We start from the raw sequence: 16,208 nt of genomic DNA on the forward strand, positions 1-16,208 counted from the left end.
GAACCACAACTATAGTAGTAACAAAATGAAAAGATTTCGACATTTTGTGATTATGAAGTCTCGTTTTACTACTTTGCAGTAGGATTCTCAGTACTACCTACTGTATACAGAAGTATTGACTTTGATATCTTGTGTTATCATCTTTGCAGGGCTTAGCACTCAGCACTTTCCAGGTTGTTTTAGTGCCAACAATTATTGGAGGTAACTAAAATGTGTTTTAATTATCAAATCAAAATATGAAAATGCATCTGGACATTCATGATCTGGAGTACCTGCTTCATGTGACAGTACTGGCTAATGAGTTCTTCCCAAAGTTCACTTCAAAAATAAGCTCAGTGACACCTTTGATTGGAGTAATTCTCACCACTCTTCTCTGTGCAAGCCCGGTAAGCTGACACATATATTGGATTGAGTAATTCACAATGAAAGTTGCAGTGCATATCAGTCTAATGAGGTAACGTTAATTTTTATCATTTTTATAGATTGGACAAGTTTCTGAAGTATTGAAATCACAAGGACCACAATTAATACTCCCGGTGGCTGCTCTACATGCTGCTGCATTTGCCATTGGCTATTGGGTTTCAAGGATATCTTTCGGTGAATCCACTTCTCGTACCATATCCATAGAGTGTGGGATGCAGGTAAACACATTACCTTACTGCTTCCCTGTGTTCTACCAACAAGATCATTGTTCTCTGACAACCTTGCAAATCTCTAAAATTCCAGTTTGGTAATCTCTCAAACGTAACTCTCCCCTAACTTATGGTTGTGGTAATTTCTTTTGCAGAGCTCGGCACTTGGGTTTTTACTAGCTCAAAAGCATTTCACAAACCCCTTAGTTGCGGTCCCTTCTGCTGTTAGCGTTGTTTGCATGGCGGTATGTCTCTCCTTAAAATCTTTTGAGTTAAATTATGAAGGTTCTCCGAACTAGTAACTCAATTTTATTCTCGTAACTGTCCCACTTACAGCTTGGCGGCAGTGGTCTCGCCGTGTTCTGGAGAAACAAAGGCCTTCCGGTTGATGACAAAGATGATTTCAAGGAATGAGAAATAGCCTCATCTTTTGCTAGTTAGAGAAGGTTGTCTTTCATTATCAGGTCATGTTTGCATTATTAGACATCAGTTTTTTGTGATTTGGAAATGCTTTGGATTCAGGTCATTAGAACTCATAAGTCATAACATGGGAAAGCAAGGGAAGGAATTTCTTTGTTCTAGATTTTGGACATTATTGAAGGCTTATTTTTTTGTGTGGCAAATGTTGTGCCACAATTCAGGTTCAGGTGTGAGTTGTGACCATCTCTTTACAGTACCAGTAGCTTATGATGATTAGCATTAAGTGAGTTGTGACCTGTGTCTCTGTTTCTGGTATGGTTTGGTTTTGGTTTAGGTGCTTAATTGGCATTAATCATTGATTATTTAAGCAGTAATCACCTTGATTATGAACTGATGGATTAGAAGGCAGACCATCAATAAATAAAGGGCATAGATACTCCCAACCACTTTACCCTTGACTTTCTGAATACTTTTGGCCAGTCAAACTTTTTTCTCCTCTTTTTCTGGGATAGGTAAGTAAAGACATTTTGACAGACAGGTAAACCATAGAGACCATTCTGACACTGTCAATCTTTGAAGGATCCATCTTTAAATAGGATATGCGATCTTTTATTAACCCAACAAAGACGAGATAGAAGTGAAAATGTGCTCATCTTTTTTCTGATTCATCCTTTTAACCTATTCTTTTGTTTGTCACTCAGCCCCAAGATCGTTGTTAAAACCACGTGCCATAATATGGTAATTGAAAATTACTAATCTTGAGTTATTTATATTTACAATGGGAGAAGGTTTTACTAATTGAGAAATTTATGCTCTTAGGAAACAAGATCGAAACATGAATGAAAAGAAGTGTGTCAGTTTCACTAATAATCTAACAATATTACAGATGATGACCCAATTATATAAGTTGATATCAAACAAGTCCACATTTTGCCGGCATCTATAGAGCTTCTCAAGTAACACTTAAAACTTAAAAGTCGGGAACTAATTTCGAAACATCTCTTCTTCGTTGTTAAAAACTTTAACAATTAGAAACACTCAGATATACAAATTTGTTAAAAGAGAAATGCTTTGGTCTCCATGGCCATAATCCATGGAAGAAAATCAAGAAATTAAGACACGCATCCTTGCCAACAAGTTTTGTACTAAGTTTTGGATGTTTTGATCAAAACAAGAAAAAAATAAAAATAAAAAAAACAGAATAGGATGCTTAAAAGTCATGAACTTCTCCACACCGTTTGCGTGGAATTAAACCCCATAAAGAAATAAATTAAAAAAAGAGAGGAAATAATAGTATAATATTGACTCAACAACGAGGTTAAGGACTTTATAATAGAACAGAGTGAAGAAGCCAGAAGAAGAAGGAGCAGAAGAAATAGTAAGAAGAAAACAAAACCCAGAGAAAGCAAAAAGATACAAACTTGAAGAACATTTCTAGAAAAAGGATTCGATACCCACTACCCATCATGGCCTCTCAGGCCAATTGGGAAGCTGATAAAATGTAAGCACTTGTAATTCTCATTAGGGTCTGAAATTTCTGCTTCCTTTTCTTCATCTTATTGTTTTTATTTTTGTTATTATCTCACTTGGGCTATAGGGGTTTTTTATTCTAGGGTTCTTCATTTTGGGGGGTTCCATTTGTTTCTCAATTCCCAATTTATTATTTATTTTTTAATGTGCATCAAGGTTCTTCCCTGGGTGTTGTTGGTTATTCTAATTTGATTAAAGGATCATGCTTTTGTAATCTGTTGCCTGTTTGGACTTGAAGGTTTTTAATTTATGATCTTATTGTGTATTGGGTATTTTTACATGTTTTGGTGATCTAGTTGGTATTTGTTGCCACATTTGGTGTATGTAATTTAACAGGGTGCTGTGTTCATTTTCTTCAGTTCTGGTTTTGGGCTCTGTTTTATTGATTTGAGGGTTGGGTTTTGGAGATTCTTTGTATTTGCAGTTATCTCATATATGTCATCGTCTCCGGAACATAAGCTTATAAAGAGGAGTTGAGTTTAACTTTCAGTTTCTATTTTGTATATCATTTAGTGAAAATTGAGAATTGTTCGACTAAGAACACTAAGCTTAGTTCTTTCTTTTCCAAAAAGAAGAAAAAGCTTACTACCAGCTAAGAAAAAGCTTATTAAGTGGAGCCCAGATCATATGGAAATTGAAACTCCAGAAAGTTGTTTGTTTCTTCCTACCAGGAAAATATGGCCTAATGTAAAGTCTTCTGATGTAAAGGTTAATTAATTAACGAAAGGATTTGATTCAGATTTCAAAAACTAACAAGCTAAATTTTTGGCATTTCATTTCGTTGTCTTTGCACTGAGTTCGTCGTTTTAGCATCAGTTTAGATACCATGTTTTGCAATTTAATCCCTCTGTGTTTCTCAGTAGCATTAAAGTTCTTTGAGTTCTGACACGTGGGCATAATTATTTGGATCATAGGTTGGATGTTTATATTTATGATTACCTTCTGAAGAGAAACTTACATGCTTCTGCAAAGGCTTTTCAAGCTGAAGGAAAAGTTTCTACAGATCCTGTAGGTAAGAACGTGGTTATAATGCTAAAGTGAAGAGATTTACTGCACATTGCAAGTTCATATCCATATTGATTTTTCTTCTTCTTCTGCTTGGATTGTACATTCATACCAGCTATTGATGCACCTGGTGGCTTTCTTTTCGAATGGTGGTCTGTCTTTTGGGATATATTTATCGCTAGGACAAATGAAAAGCACTCCGAAGCAGCTGCATCTTATATTGAGGTGATTATTTGGTTTCTAAGAGTTCTTATTTGTATCTCAATTTATGTTTGTGGGTGTACTTTTTACTTTTGTTTTTGGGAGATTCGAGGGCGTAACTGTTGCATCTTTTATTTGGTGAAAACGGAATGTTGCACTCTTTTGGGAGAACTCTCTTGACGGGTTATAAAAGAATGAACATCATGAGATTCATGAATTTTTGACACAATTATGGAGATCTAACGCCATTTTTTGTCTGCTGTATTAGACTCAAGTGAACAAGGCTCGGGAGCTGCAACAGAAGCCCCAGCAGAATCCTCAAATGCAAATGCAGCATCTTTTGCAAAGGCATGCTGCTCAGCAGCAGCAACAACAGCAGCAGCAGCAACAACAACAACAACAACAACAACAACAACAACAACAACAACAGCAGCAGCAGCAGCAGCAGCAGCAGCAGCAGCAGCAGCAACACCAACAACAACAACACCAGCAACAGCAAAGACGGGATGGGACCCAACTTCTTAATGGAGCTTCCAATGGGCTTGTTGGCACGGATCCTCTTCTGAGGCAGAACTCTGCAACTGCAAATGCCATGACAACAAAAATGTTTGAGGACAGATTGAAGCCTCCCATACAGAGGGATGCTTTGGATGATGTGGCTATAAAGGTAATTAGTTTTACCTAAATTCAGACTTACTTTCATAGATTCCTTTCATCTATTGACGCTTTCATCTATTGACCATATTCACCTTGCAGCAAAGGTTGGGTGACAATATGAGTCAGCTTATGGATTCAAATCGTGCGTCATTGGTGAAAGTAGCCACAGCAGGTGGCCAGTCTCCTGGGTATTTCTCTTGAACATTTTATATTTATCATGACCTAGTTTTATAATGTAAAACATCCTATGCACGGAACTTATGTTTAACACGAAATGAAAGCTGTTGAACTCCTTCCTTACAGTCAAATGCTGCATGGTACACCTGGAGGTATGTTGGGGAATCTTCAACAAGCTCACAATCGGAATCAGCAACACCCTGGATTGATGCAGGTAATTATCAATTTTGAGTCTGTTTCTTACCAAATTTTATCCGCACAAGTCCTGTTTTCTTATTTTGGGACCTTTATGCATGGTGAAACAGGACATAAAGACTGAGATGATGAACCCAAGAGCTGCTGGTCCTGAAGGATCGTTGATGGGTCTCCATGGTTTGATTTATATGTTTTTGTACTAGGAAGTAGGAACAACTGGATTTAATTTGGATATGAAACTAGAGTAGTATAATAAACTAGTGATTCCCTAATTCTTAGTGGAGATATATTGCCATTCATTCACATGGCATGTAATATTAGTTTTGAAATCTGATTGGAGTTTTATTGTGAGATTATAATTCTTCGCTTTACCAATGATTGATTCGTTTGTTCATGTTAGGATCAAATGAAGGCAGTAGCAATTTGACTCTGAAGGGTTGGCCTTTGACGGTAGGGTTCATGATACTATTATTTCCATTTCTATCAATTTTGATTCCTAGTTTGTATAGAAATGCAGATCATTTATTGATAACTACCATGAACTGGATTGTCTGATCTTCATTTGCGGTTTTGTCAGTTCATGTTTTCTTTTCTAAAAAGATTTAACATTTATTTTTCCTTTTAGGTTCGACCTGGAATTCTCCAGCAGCAAAATTCCATGATGCAGTCCTCTCAGCCCTTTAATCAGTTTCAGCTCCAGCAGCAACTTCTACTCCAGGCCCAACAAAATTTAGCCTCCCCATCTGCCAGTGACTTGGAAACTAGAAGGCTGACAATGCTTCTCAATAGGAATATATCTAACGTTGATGTACCTAACGCTGGATCACCTGTTCAAGTTGGTTGCCCTGTATTGCCTGGTGCAGATGCAGATATGCTTATGAAGGTATTTACGGGTCTGAATTTTGAAAACCTCATGATTTAATTATTAGTCATTTGACCTTCTGAACTTTAAGCTTCCAGAACCAGAATATATTGGCTTATGTGAATAACCAACTTATCAGTTACAGCAACAGCAGATGCAAAACAACAATCAACACCAGCAACAACAACAATATTCACAGCATCCGTTTCCAAGTCAACACCCTCAGAGTTCAAATCAACACCTCCAGCAGCAAGACAAGATCGTTGGTGCTGGCAGCATTACAGCTGGTGGTAGCATGTCTAACTCCTTTCAAGGCAATGATCAGGTTCATTTATATAGCTACATATGCTTTCAATTAATTACTTTCCAATTCTTCAACTTGACCGTTTCAGAAAAAAATGTTCTGCAAATTATCTACATGTGCAGCAGTTCTTTTTGTAAATTCTAAACTACCGATTCCTAAGTGTTTTTCATCTGTATATATCCATCTGTATTTGGTGATTAGAGCTGAAGTAGATCTATCCGGGCTGGTTTTCTCATTTATTTCCATGTTTGTTAAAGGTTCCAAAGAATCAAATGGGGCGAAAGAGGAAGCAGCCAGTGTCATCTTCAGGTCCTGCCAATAGTTCAGGAACTGCTAATACCACTGGACCATCCCCTAGTTCACCTTCAACTCCTTCTACTCACACAGCAGGAGATGCGATCTCAATGCCAACTTTGGCCCATAATGGCGGTTCCTCAAAGTCTTTGCTTATGTTTGCTTCTGATGGTCTAGGCTCAGTTGCCTCAGCACCAAATAAATTGGTATGAAGATAGTCATTGTTTCATCAACTTATTTGCTTCAATTGCATTTGGAGTGCTTATTAGCTAGGTCCCTTCTCTGCTCAATAGCAATTATTGGCATGGACCATTGGGTCGGAGTCTGGTTTATACATTGGATGGAGGAATGTCAACATCATTTATATTTTTTCTCCCTATTGCTAGGTCTTGAGTTTTATCCCGCCAAGTCACTTGTGCTAGGTGTAACATGCTAGGCTTGCCTCATATCACCTATTAATGCCCTTTGAGAAAGTGCAGACTAGTTCATTGCAACATATTGTTCTCAGCAATTCATTTGACTGTCTGTAACTAGGGCTGTATATTGCAGAATGATATGGACCGTTTTGTGGATGATGGATCTTTGGAGGATAATGTTGAATCATTCTTATCACATGATGATGCTGACCCTCAGGATAGAGTTGCTCGGTGTTCAGATGTCAGCAAAGGTACGATCAATCTGACTTTTTTATTGATCTGTTGCAATACGTATGGTTTTGCTTGTCTTATACTAGACACATAGTAGAATGCTTTTAACACATCTTCTTGATGAAACTACTCAAACTAGGCTTCACTTTTTCGGAAGTCGGGGTTATTCCTGCAAGTGCAAGTAAAGTCGAGTGCTGTCACTTCTCAGCAGACGGGAAAACACTTGCAACTGGTGGGCATGACCGAAAGGTGAGTACTAGTTAGATTGAAGTATTTACGTAGGGCCATGAACACTTAGATAAATTATGCTTTTTATTTTTAGTTCTTTATTTTAAAGAAAAACTATATTGCCATTATATGAATGGTAAATTTGAAATACTGTTCCAATTCATATATTATATTCATTATTTCTCATTGGTTTTATTGTGCAGGCTGTATTGTGGTGTACAGAATCCTTCAACCCAAAGTCTACGCTTGAAGAGCATACTCAGTGGATAACAGATGTTAGATTCAGTCCTAGTATGTCAAGACTAGCTACATCCTCCGCTGACAAAACTGTCAGGGTTTGGGATGTTGATAATGTTAGTAAATATACTCTCCTGTTTTCATGTTCGACAATAGTTAGTTTTATTTATCTCTGACTTGGTCAAATATTGATTTTGAACTTGACTGTATTTTTACTTTTTAGGTCGATAACCTTTTGTGATTGCTAACATTATGCTTCTATCTGTACTGAATGCTTACTAAACTGTGCAGCCTGGCTATTCACTTCGTACTTTTATGGGACATTCTACAACTGTTATGTCACTTGACTTCCACCCTACTAAAGAGGATCTTCTGTGCTCTTGTGATAACAATAGTGAGATAAGATACTGGAGTATCAAGAATGGTAGTTGTGCTGGAGTTTTCAAGGTATAGCATATGGTGTTAGTATGTTTAAGAGTTTGGTACTTTGTTTAGACAACTTTTATATATTTTTTTATTTTATCAGGGCGGTGCAACTCAGATGAGGTTTCAACCTCGTCTTGGAAGGATGCTTGCTGCTGCAGGTGATACTCTTGTCTCCATACTTGATGTAGAGACCCAAGTCTGCACGCTTAAATTACAGGTTTGTTGTGAGCTACCCGATACTATATATGATATTATTGGTATCGACTTTTAACTTGATCACAAATGGGCAGTTGTACTATCCACATTCTTGCTTGAATGAGGTGTTTGTCGGCATACTGCAGTTATTTGTTACCTTTTTATTTGACAATTTGAAGCAATTCGTGCAATTCATAAGGCTGTACATGCAGCTTTCTTATGTCTTCTGTTTTTAGTTGACTTCATAAGAAAATGTCCGATGAATGCTTTCTGATTTGTATCTTGTGGTGTTGTCATATAGGGTCATAAAAACCTTGTCAATTCTGTGTGCTGGGATTCTTCTGGTGAGTACCTAGCTTCCGTGAGTGATGACTTGGTTAGAGTGTGGACGGTTGGCTCCAGTAGCAAAGGCGAATGCCTTTACGAATTAAGCTGTTCTGGCAACAAATTTCGGACATGCGTATTCCATCCCACTTATCCATCATTGTTGGTGATTGGCTGTTATGAGGTGAGTTATTGCTTCTCTATCCCACTAATTTCGGAATGCCTTTAAATGATTTCGTGCTTATTGTGATTGCGTTTATCCAGACATTGGAGCTTTGGAACATGACAGACAGCAAGACAATGACGCTGCATGCACATGACAAGCTAGTGTCGTCTTTGGCAGCATCAAGTTCTACTGGCATGGTAGCTTCAGCTAGCCATGATAAGTGTGTGAAGCTATGGAAGTGATTTAGTCTTCTTCTACCGTAACCATCACGCATCCTGAAATAGTCGGCAACGAGTTGCTTTTGTGAGTTGTCCGTGTCAAGTTACTATGTTATAGTAAGTACATAAGACGGGTTTTAGATCTAAACAGCCCCAGTTTAACCCATAGGAGAGTTCACTGCGATGTTAGAAACAAAGTAAAACGATGTTTATCTTTAGACAAGCTCAAGCTATGATGTCAATCTATGGTTCGTGCTGCTTTTGGAAATCAAACCTTATTAGTTATCAACTTATCATTATCTGACTGGCTTGTCATTTCGGCTTCCAAGTTTACAATGTACATTTTGGAGTATTAGGGTGTAGACCAACAGTGAACAACAGTCTTTGCTGATGTGATTGGTAACCGTCCCAGTATGTCTGTCATACCACAAAAATTAACCAACCACCTCGGAATCAAATTTGTCAACCAGTAAATTTGCCAACCATCTAATCAAAAACCCATAACCATGGTCAACTCTCTCTCTCTCTCGCGGCAGTTTTTGATTAGATGGTCATTGGCAAATTTGATTCCAACCACCTCAATCATAGAGTTCTTAAAAGATTAGGTGCATGATCTATGTTTTGACAAATAGAGTTCTTGAAAGATTAGGTGCATGATCTATGTTTTGATGTGTTGTCAACTACATCTGTTTTAAAGTTTTTACTAATTAATTGGAATCAAAGGCAGGGCAAATTCAAATACATCAACCATCCTAGCAAAGCAATGAAACAATGTTCTGGTTTTGCAGAATAAGTAAAATAGATAGAGTACAATTAAACTGGCAACATAAAAGTTTACAACCGAACCATGCAGCATCAAGTTCTGCTGGCATGGTAGCTTCAGCTAGCCATGATAACTTGACAAGTGTGTGAAGCTAAGGGAGTGATTTAGTCTTTTTTAAATTCAGCTTTCAAATTTACGATGTGTACGAGTGGGTAAGGGAAAGGAAAATGAGATGAGTTCAAAGCAATAAGCTGCTTTCTATTCATTTATGTATGGTACTGGCTACATAACAGCTTTAGGAATCCTCTGATCATATAACCACTCATCCTCACACAGAAGATCATACTCAAGATCAGAGTCAGAGTCGAAAGGGCAATCTTTACCCACATGACCAACCTCTCTACAAAGATCACAAACATTGGGTACTTTAACTCCATCGTACAATACAAATCCATTTTCTTTCGTGCAATCGAAAGTGTCATGGTCAGTATTCTTGTCGCAAATCGAGCAATAAGCAAGGTTCTTCAGGACATTTTCAGTTGCTTTGGGGCAATCGGGAGTGTCATGATCAGTTTTCTTATTGCATACCATGCAGTAAGAAAGCAGCTTCCTGACCCTTTCTCTATCTGGGCAATCGAAAAAGCCATGATCAGTAATCTTACCGCATAACATGCATTGAGAAAGCGGCTTTTTGTCTCCAGCAGCCTCTTGTTTTTCTTGCATGATTTGAGTGAAATCGTCTTCAGCAGCCTGTGAATCTTTGTCAACAATACGAGTCATAGAGTGTCCGGCAGCAGGTTGTTGTTCCTCATCAAAGATTGGCTGTGGTTTCTCTTCGCACATTTTAGAGTAGAAGAAGAATACTGGTTTCTGTTCGATGATTTTTATCTGTGGTTTCTCTGAGATTCTTGACCTTCCAGTTTCAATATATAGTCATCAACCCCAGCATGTGAAAATCCTATTCAGAATAGGAATAAATCTTATATATACGCGGGACAAGGAAAACCTTTAATCTAGCGAACTACAATCCTAATATTGAAAGGAAACCTATGTTAAGGAATGTAATCACTCTTCATCAATCAAGGATTTAGTATTCATTCATGAAGGCCATTGACCAATCTGCAATTAACCACCCATGAATTAATTCCAGATCTTTTGTTTATTTCCTTATTAACTTGATTGTGCATATGTTTAGGCTCTGACTTTAGAGAGCATTAACGTTATTGATTTGTATCCATATTTGTACACTGATAAGAGTATATATAAAGCAATGCAAACTCTTTTTGAGTTTGTGCAATCCCATTACAATTCATTCTTCTTTATGGTATCAGAGCGGGTTACACACGTCCACGTGTGAATGCGTTACGACCACACGCACACCACGTCACCCAAAAGTTATCCACATGTTACGCTTGAAAATTCGTCACACGTGTGGAAGCGTGTTGAGATATAAATCCCACATTGGGAATATGAGACATTGCTTGTGGGTTTATAAGGGTTTGGATCACTCCATCTATTGTCAATTGGTTTTGGATGTGAATCCTTAATTGATGAAGAGTGATTACATTCCTTAACAACCTACACACACAGCTACTATTATCAACTTTATAGATACAATTTGAAAGAAAAATTTTGTTCTATGTACTGCGATTCCATTTTTTTCTCCATTAATTATAGAAGAGAAAGAAGAACTTTAGTAATTTTGGTAGCTTTTAATCAATTCATCTATTGAGCTGAGAACAAAAGTTTTTGCTCCCTGCCATGCTCCGATTAGAAATGTACACCATGAAAATGGTTGTGATATAGGTTAACTGCTCAAGGAAGAAGATTGTATTTGAGCTTCTTTTTTTTGTTTTTTTGTTTTTCGATTGAAGGAAAAATTTATGGTGATCTCATTTAGGTTTATATAGTCTTATTGTTTTTTTTTTTCCTTTTTTCATGGTATAACAATTGAATTATTTCCATATCATCACAATCTTAGTAGGACAATCAATGACATGACATCATTTATTAGTATTTGGTATAACTTTTTGGTGTCTAAAACATTTTCCACCTTAACACTCATAGTTATCTCAATTCATCGATAGCTTCACTCATCAAACGGCCACATAGTCATTGGCCGATATGCAATTATTTTCTCTACTCATCAAACGATGGAAGAAGAAAAAACATGGTACGTATGAAAATTAGAATTGTCCAAATCTACCCGTAAACTGATTATTCTTATTATTTGGTGCGTGAAATAGACGTTTTATCTCGTATTTAAAAAGGTTTATTTGTTTGGTTAGTGAATTTTGTTGGTTACATTTACCAACTATTTTTAGATGTGATATAGCTTCCACAACTAAAAGAGAAATTTTTCGATGCAACCGTAGCACCACCTGTCATAGTACAATGGTGCTATGCACCTATAATAAGCTTACACGTGGTTTTTTTTTTACATGTCAAACAAGACTTAATAAACAATGTAGTAAAATCATACAACCACATGAAAAAAGAAAACGTCAGTCTCCCGTTAACTATCGTTAGTTAATCTCATCACCCAGGTAAAACCTTAAGGTTGTGTAAAGACTGTAAAGACTCACCATTGAAGAAAAAGACTGCAGAGGCTGGAACTTGTCAGTTTACTACAATTTGCTACAAAGACTATGTGATGCGGATCAGGTATCGAGAACAGGCCTCCAACAGTCACTCAACAGACACAAAAAATAAGGATTAGCAAACTCGTATAAAAGGGCAAATCCATGCCACAAATCAACTGATTTTATTCATAAAACATAAATCCTCTAACAACTATTACAATACTTACAATATTTGGAGAGCTAAAAGGAAAACTAATTAAACGTAAATCTTAATAATTATAAAATAACTTTTTAAAACTATATCAATAATGAACTATGAAAGATTACAAATTTATAATTAAGTATTACTTTATATGCTCTTGCATCACTGTGACTTCTTCTCTCTCCAATAGCACGTGAACATGGCTGACAATGATGATGATAAAGGTATTCATCTCTTCTTCTGTTCTTCTTTCTCTGTCTTTTTGGGATTGGGTGGCTTATGTGGTTTATTGTTTATTAACAACCATGTTGCTTTTTTTATGAGTTTATCAGAAGTTTATTAGAATTGAAAAGATGAGGTCTAATAGTTTATTCGATTAGATAAAGCTGAGTTTTTCGACTTTATCTAATCGAATAAACTATTAGACCTGATTGCTAATAAACTATTAGAAATTGTCCAAATCTACATGTAAACTGATTATTCTTATTATTTGGTGCGTGAAATAGACGTTTTATCTCGTATTTAAAAAGGTTTCTTCGTTTGGTTTGGTTAGTGCATTTTATTGGTTACATTTACCAGCTATTTTTAGATGTGATATAGGCGTATAGCCTTCCACAATTAAACGTAGCCTTCCTTTCCCTGTTGTTGTTTGTTGGTTTCACAACCAAGCAATTTCCAGCTCGGTGGATCGGTCTGTTTCCGCCGCGTCATTGACTTTCACATTTTTCCCAACCACCACATATCTGTAAAACCTTACGCAAAATAAAAATATTCACCTTTCTGTAACCAACCTACTCGCCACCGTACGTCAACCCTCCTATAAACAAACCAGAGCCTACAGAGCAATCACAGCTCACACATTTCCTCGTATAACCAACTATGGCCGGCCAAAACCCTAAACAACCCTCAACTCAGTATCACCACCATGTCGCCGCCCTGGCCTTCCCTTTCGGCACCCATGCAGGCCCTCTTCTAAGCCTCGTTCTTCGGCTCGCTGCTGCTAAACCCGACACAATCTTCTCCTTCATCACAACTTCTAAAGCCAACAGCTCCCTCTTCTCTCAAACCTCCAAGGCCTCCGCCTTCCTTAATGTTAAGGCCTACGACGTCCCCGATGGGTTACCGGAGGGTTTCGTGCCCTCCGGCCACCCGGAGCAGCTTATTGGCTTCTTTCTCAAGGCGGCCCCGGCCAACTTTAGGATTGTGATGAAGGAGGCTGAGGCGGGCTCCGGGCTTAAGATAGGGTGTCTGGTGACGGACGCTTTCTTTTGGTTTGCCGGAGATATGGCGGAGGAGATGAAGCTTCCCTGGGTTCCACTTTGGACGGCTGGATCTCGTTCCCTTCTTGTTCATGCTGCCACAGATTTGATACGACAAAGGGTACTTGGAACCGGTGGTAAGGGTCAATTTGCTAATTAATCTATAGTAGGCCTAATTATGGCTCAAATTAGAGTCCTTTGCATACTTGAAACTTGATTTATATATAGTCATGCTATTGGTTTCTTACTTAGTTTCCTTCTATGTCCCATTCATCAATCCTTCGTGCTTAGAGTTTGACGACGAATTAATGATTTATGTTTAAAACAAGTATTATATACCTCACAAAGAATTATAAACCACCTACGTACGTTGGTCTCCGACGTAGCTAGGGTATACCACATTGGTGTAAGATTTATTCAATATAATGGACACTTAGATATCACTAAGTAAACTTCACCTTTTCTTGGTATGACACCGACTGAATTAGATGTTGTCGTACATTATGGGGTTCGGCTGCTATACACATTTGTATGACATACATCAAGCCGTGAGCCGTCTGATTATTTAGCAATTCAAAATTCAAGACGATCGGACGGTTTACGACTTGATGTATGTTATACATATGTGTATAGTAGAAAAGTCCACATTATAAAACTTTAATGTTTGGTGAGCATGAAATTCAGGCATTTACAAAAGTATAGCCTTACCATTGGTCCTCCACATTATGAAACTTTAATGTTTGGTGAGCATGAAATTCAGGCATTTACAAAAGTATAGTGTTACGTACCATTGGTCCTTCTCATCATTACATGCAAAATTATTTTTGTTTCAGGAAATGCAGTGAAAACCCTCGAGTTCCTTCCTGGATTTTCTAAACTTGAGGTTGCTGATTTACCTGAGGGAGTCGTATTAGGGAATTTGGAGTCACCAATATCATCCTTGTTACACAAGATGGGACAAGAGCTGCCAAAGGCGACAGCGGTTGCCATTAACTCATTCGAAGAAGCAGAACCGGACGTGGTGAACGAGCTCAAATCAAGATTCAAGAAGTTTCTCAATGTTGGACCCTTCAATCTTGCATCGGCGTCGCCGCCATTGCTCGAGGACGACAGCGGTTGCTTGGAGTGGTTGGACAAGCATAAGCCTGCATCTGTGGTATATATTAGCTTTGGAAGTGTGGTGAGTCCACCACCTCATGAGCTAGCAGCATTTGCAGAAGCCTTGGCTGAAAGTGGGTTCCCATTTATTTGGTCATTTAGGGGCAACCCAGATGAGATATTGCCCAATGGGTGTGACAAGAGTAGCCTAAATGGGAAAATAGTTTCATGGGCGCCGCAGGTACAAATTTTAGAGCATGCTGCGGTTGGAGTTTTTGTGACACATTGCGGGTGGAACTCCATTTTGGAGAGTATAGTTGGTGGTGTGCCTATGATATGCCGACCATTTTTTGGGGATCAAAACCTGAACATGAAGACTGTGGAGGCTGTTTGGGGGATTGGTGTGGGAATTGAGGGAGGGGTCCTTACAAAACAAGGAGCAGTTAAGGCCTTGGAACTAATTTTGAGGGGTGAAGCAGGAAATGAAATGAGAGAAAAAATAAAAGTTCTAAGAAGTCTAGCGCGATCTGCGGTTGAAGATAACGGTAGCTCTTCCAAAGCTTTTAATAGCTTGGTGAACATAGTCACCAAGCATGAAGAAGTTTGATAAAACAAGGTGAATCGTGTTTCCTTTTTTTCTTTTTTTTCTTTTTTTCCCATGCAAAACTTCGGTTTCGAGCTGAAAATTTGGAACATGTATTGAAAAAAAAAACAAAACGAAAGAAAAAAGATCGAAATAAAGAATCGTTCAGAGGAAGATGGACACCATGTCATGACAATGTGTGTGTTGAAGGGTTAGTGTGCATTAAGAAAAGAACTTGCTTTATAATTGATTGCTTATGCAACTTAAGCTATTTATTTGAGTCGGACATCTGTTCTTCTCTAAGGTTTCTAGCCACTTTCATAAGTTTTTTTTTTTATATATGTGCTTTTTGAATGAAAGTTGGAGGATTACTATATAATATTGATGAACATCAACAACACATGTTGGTGGATCAGTATGCCAAACCTGTTGATGTATCGACTCAAAACCTATATAAGTTCGCATGTTCTTGAAGGAAAGATAATTCTAACATTCTGCAAAAGCTTTGAAAAGGGATAAAGATTTCGTTTATAATACTATTGAGCTCACTGATATTTCCAATAGCTGGTTGACATCATGCGCTACTTCAAGACAACAAGTTTCAACTTCAAGATTAATTGCTTAACTCATGGCCTTGACAAAATCGAGCCCATCTTATTACCATTATATTTAGCTCCACCTGTTTGGCTGATGATACATGCTGCACTGACTTGCAACATGCTCTGATGCCAATTATACTTCAAGAGAAAATTACATATAAAGAACTACTAAATTTAAAAATACAAAACACTCACGTTTAATATTTAAAATTAAGACATCAACTCAAACATAACAATAATAACAGTAAGCCTAACCCGAATTTTGGATTGAAATGATTAAAATACCCAACTATAAATCAAAAATTACAAACCTCATCCTTTATCTTCTTCTCTCTCCACATTGCCACATATATGTTCCTCTCTCTCTCTTGTTTTTTTTTTTTGAGAAGATCTCTCTCTCTCTC

The 16,208-nt window shown here is 37.6% G+C and overlaps 3 protein-coding genes across 3 annotated transcripts in view; all 3 read left to right on the forward strand.

Moving 5' to 3' along the window:
• Positions 1-1,348, forward strand: part of LOC101315268 (sodium/pyruvate cotransporter BASS2, chloroplastic-like) — a 4,340-nt gene extending 2,992 nt beyond the window's left edge. Inside the window, exons 9-13 of the mRNA XM_004287335.1 lie at positions 150-201; positions 289-386; positions 483-641; positions 788-877; positions 969-1,348. Coding sequence (XP_004287383.1) covers positions 150-201; positions 289-386; positions 483-641; positions 788-877; positions 969-1,046 — 477 coding nt within the window. The 3' untranslated portion in view covers positions 1,047-1,348. The remainder of the gene's footprint in view (positions 1-149; positions 202-288; positions 387-482; positions 642-787; positions 878-968) is intronic.
• A 1,068-nt stretch (positions 1,349-2,416) lies between these two features.
• On the forward strand, positions 2,417-9,016 carry LOC101290798 (transcriptional corepressor LEUNIG-like). The gene is made up of 18 exons (XM_004287336.1): positions 2,417-2,553; positions 3,497-3,594; positions 3,703-3,812; positions 4,057-4,455; positions 4,545-4,633; positions 4,749-4,836; positions 4,928-4,994; positions 5,218-5,267; positions 5,443-5,700; positions 5,819-6,004; positions 6,241-6,483; positions 6,827-6,944; positions 7,064-7,173; positions 7,356-7,505; positions 7,681-7,836; positions 7,916-8,032; positions 8,312-8,518; positions 8,599-9,016. The coding sequence occupies exons 1-18, from the start codon at positions 2,519-2,521 to the stop codon at positions 8,740-8,742; spliced, it is 2,625 nt and encodes an 874-aa protein (XP_004287384.1). The 5' UTR covers positions 2,417-2,518; the 3' UTR covers positions 8,743-9,016.
• A 4,128-nt stretch (positions 9,017-13,144) lies between these two features.
• Positions 13,145-15,490, forward strand: LOC101291082 (flavonoid 3-O-glucosyltransferase-like). The gene is made up of 2 exons (XM_004287337.1): positions 13,145-13,661; positions 14,367-15,490. Exons 1-2 carry the CDS (start codon positions 13,145-13,147, stop codon positions 15,227-15,229), a joined length of 1,380 nt encoding a protein of 459 aa, XP_004287385.1. The 3' UTR covers positions 15,230-15,490.
• Positions 15,491-16,208: the final 718 nt, after the last annotated feature.

This window comes from Fragaria vesca, linkage group LG1 (assembly GCF_000184155.1).
Source record: "Fragaria vesca subsp. vesca linkage group LG1, FraVesHawaii_1.0, whole genome shotgun sequence".
NCBI lineage: Eukaryota > Viridiplantae > Streptophyta > Magnoliopsida > Rosales > Rosaceae > Fragaria > Fragaria vesca.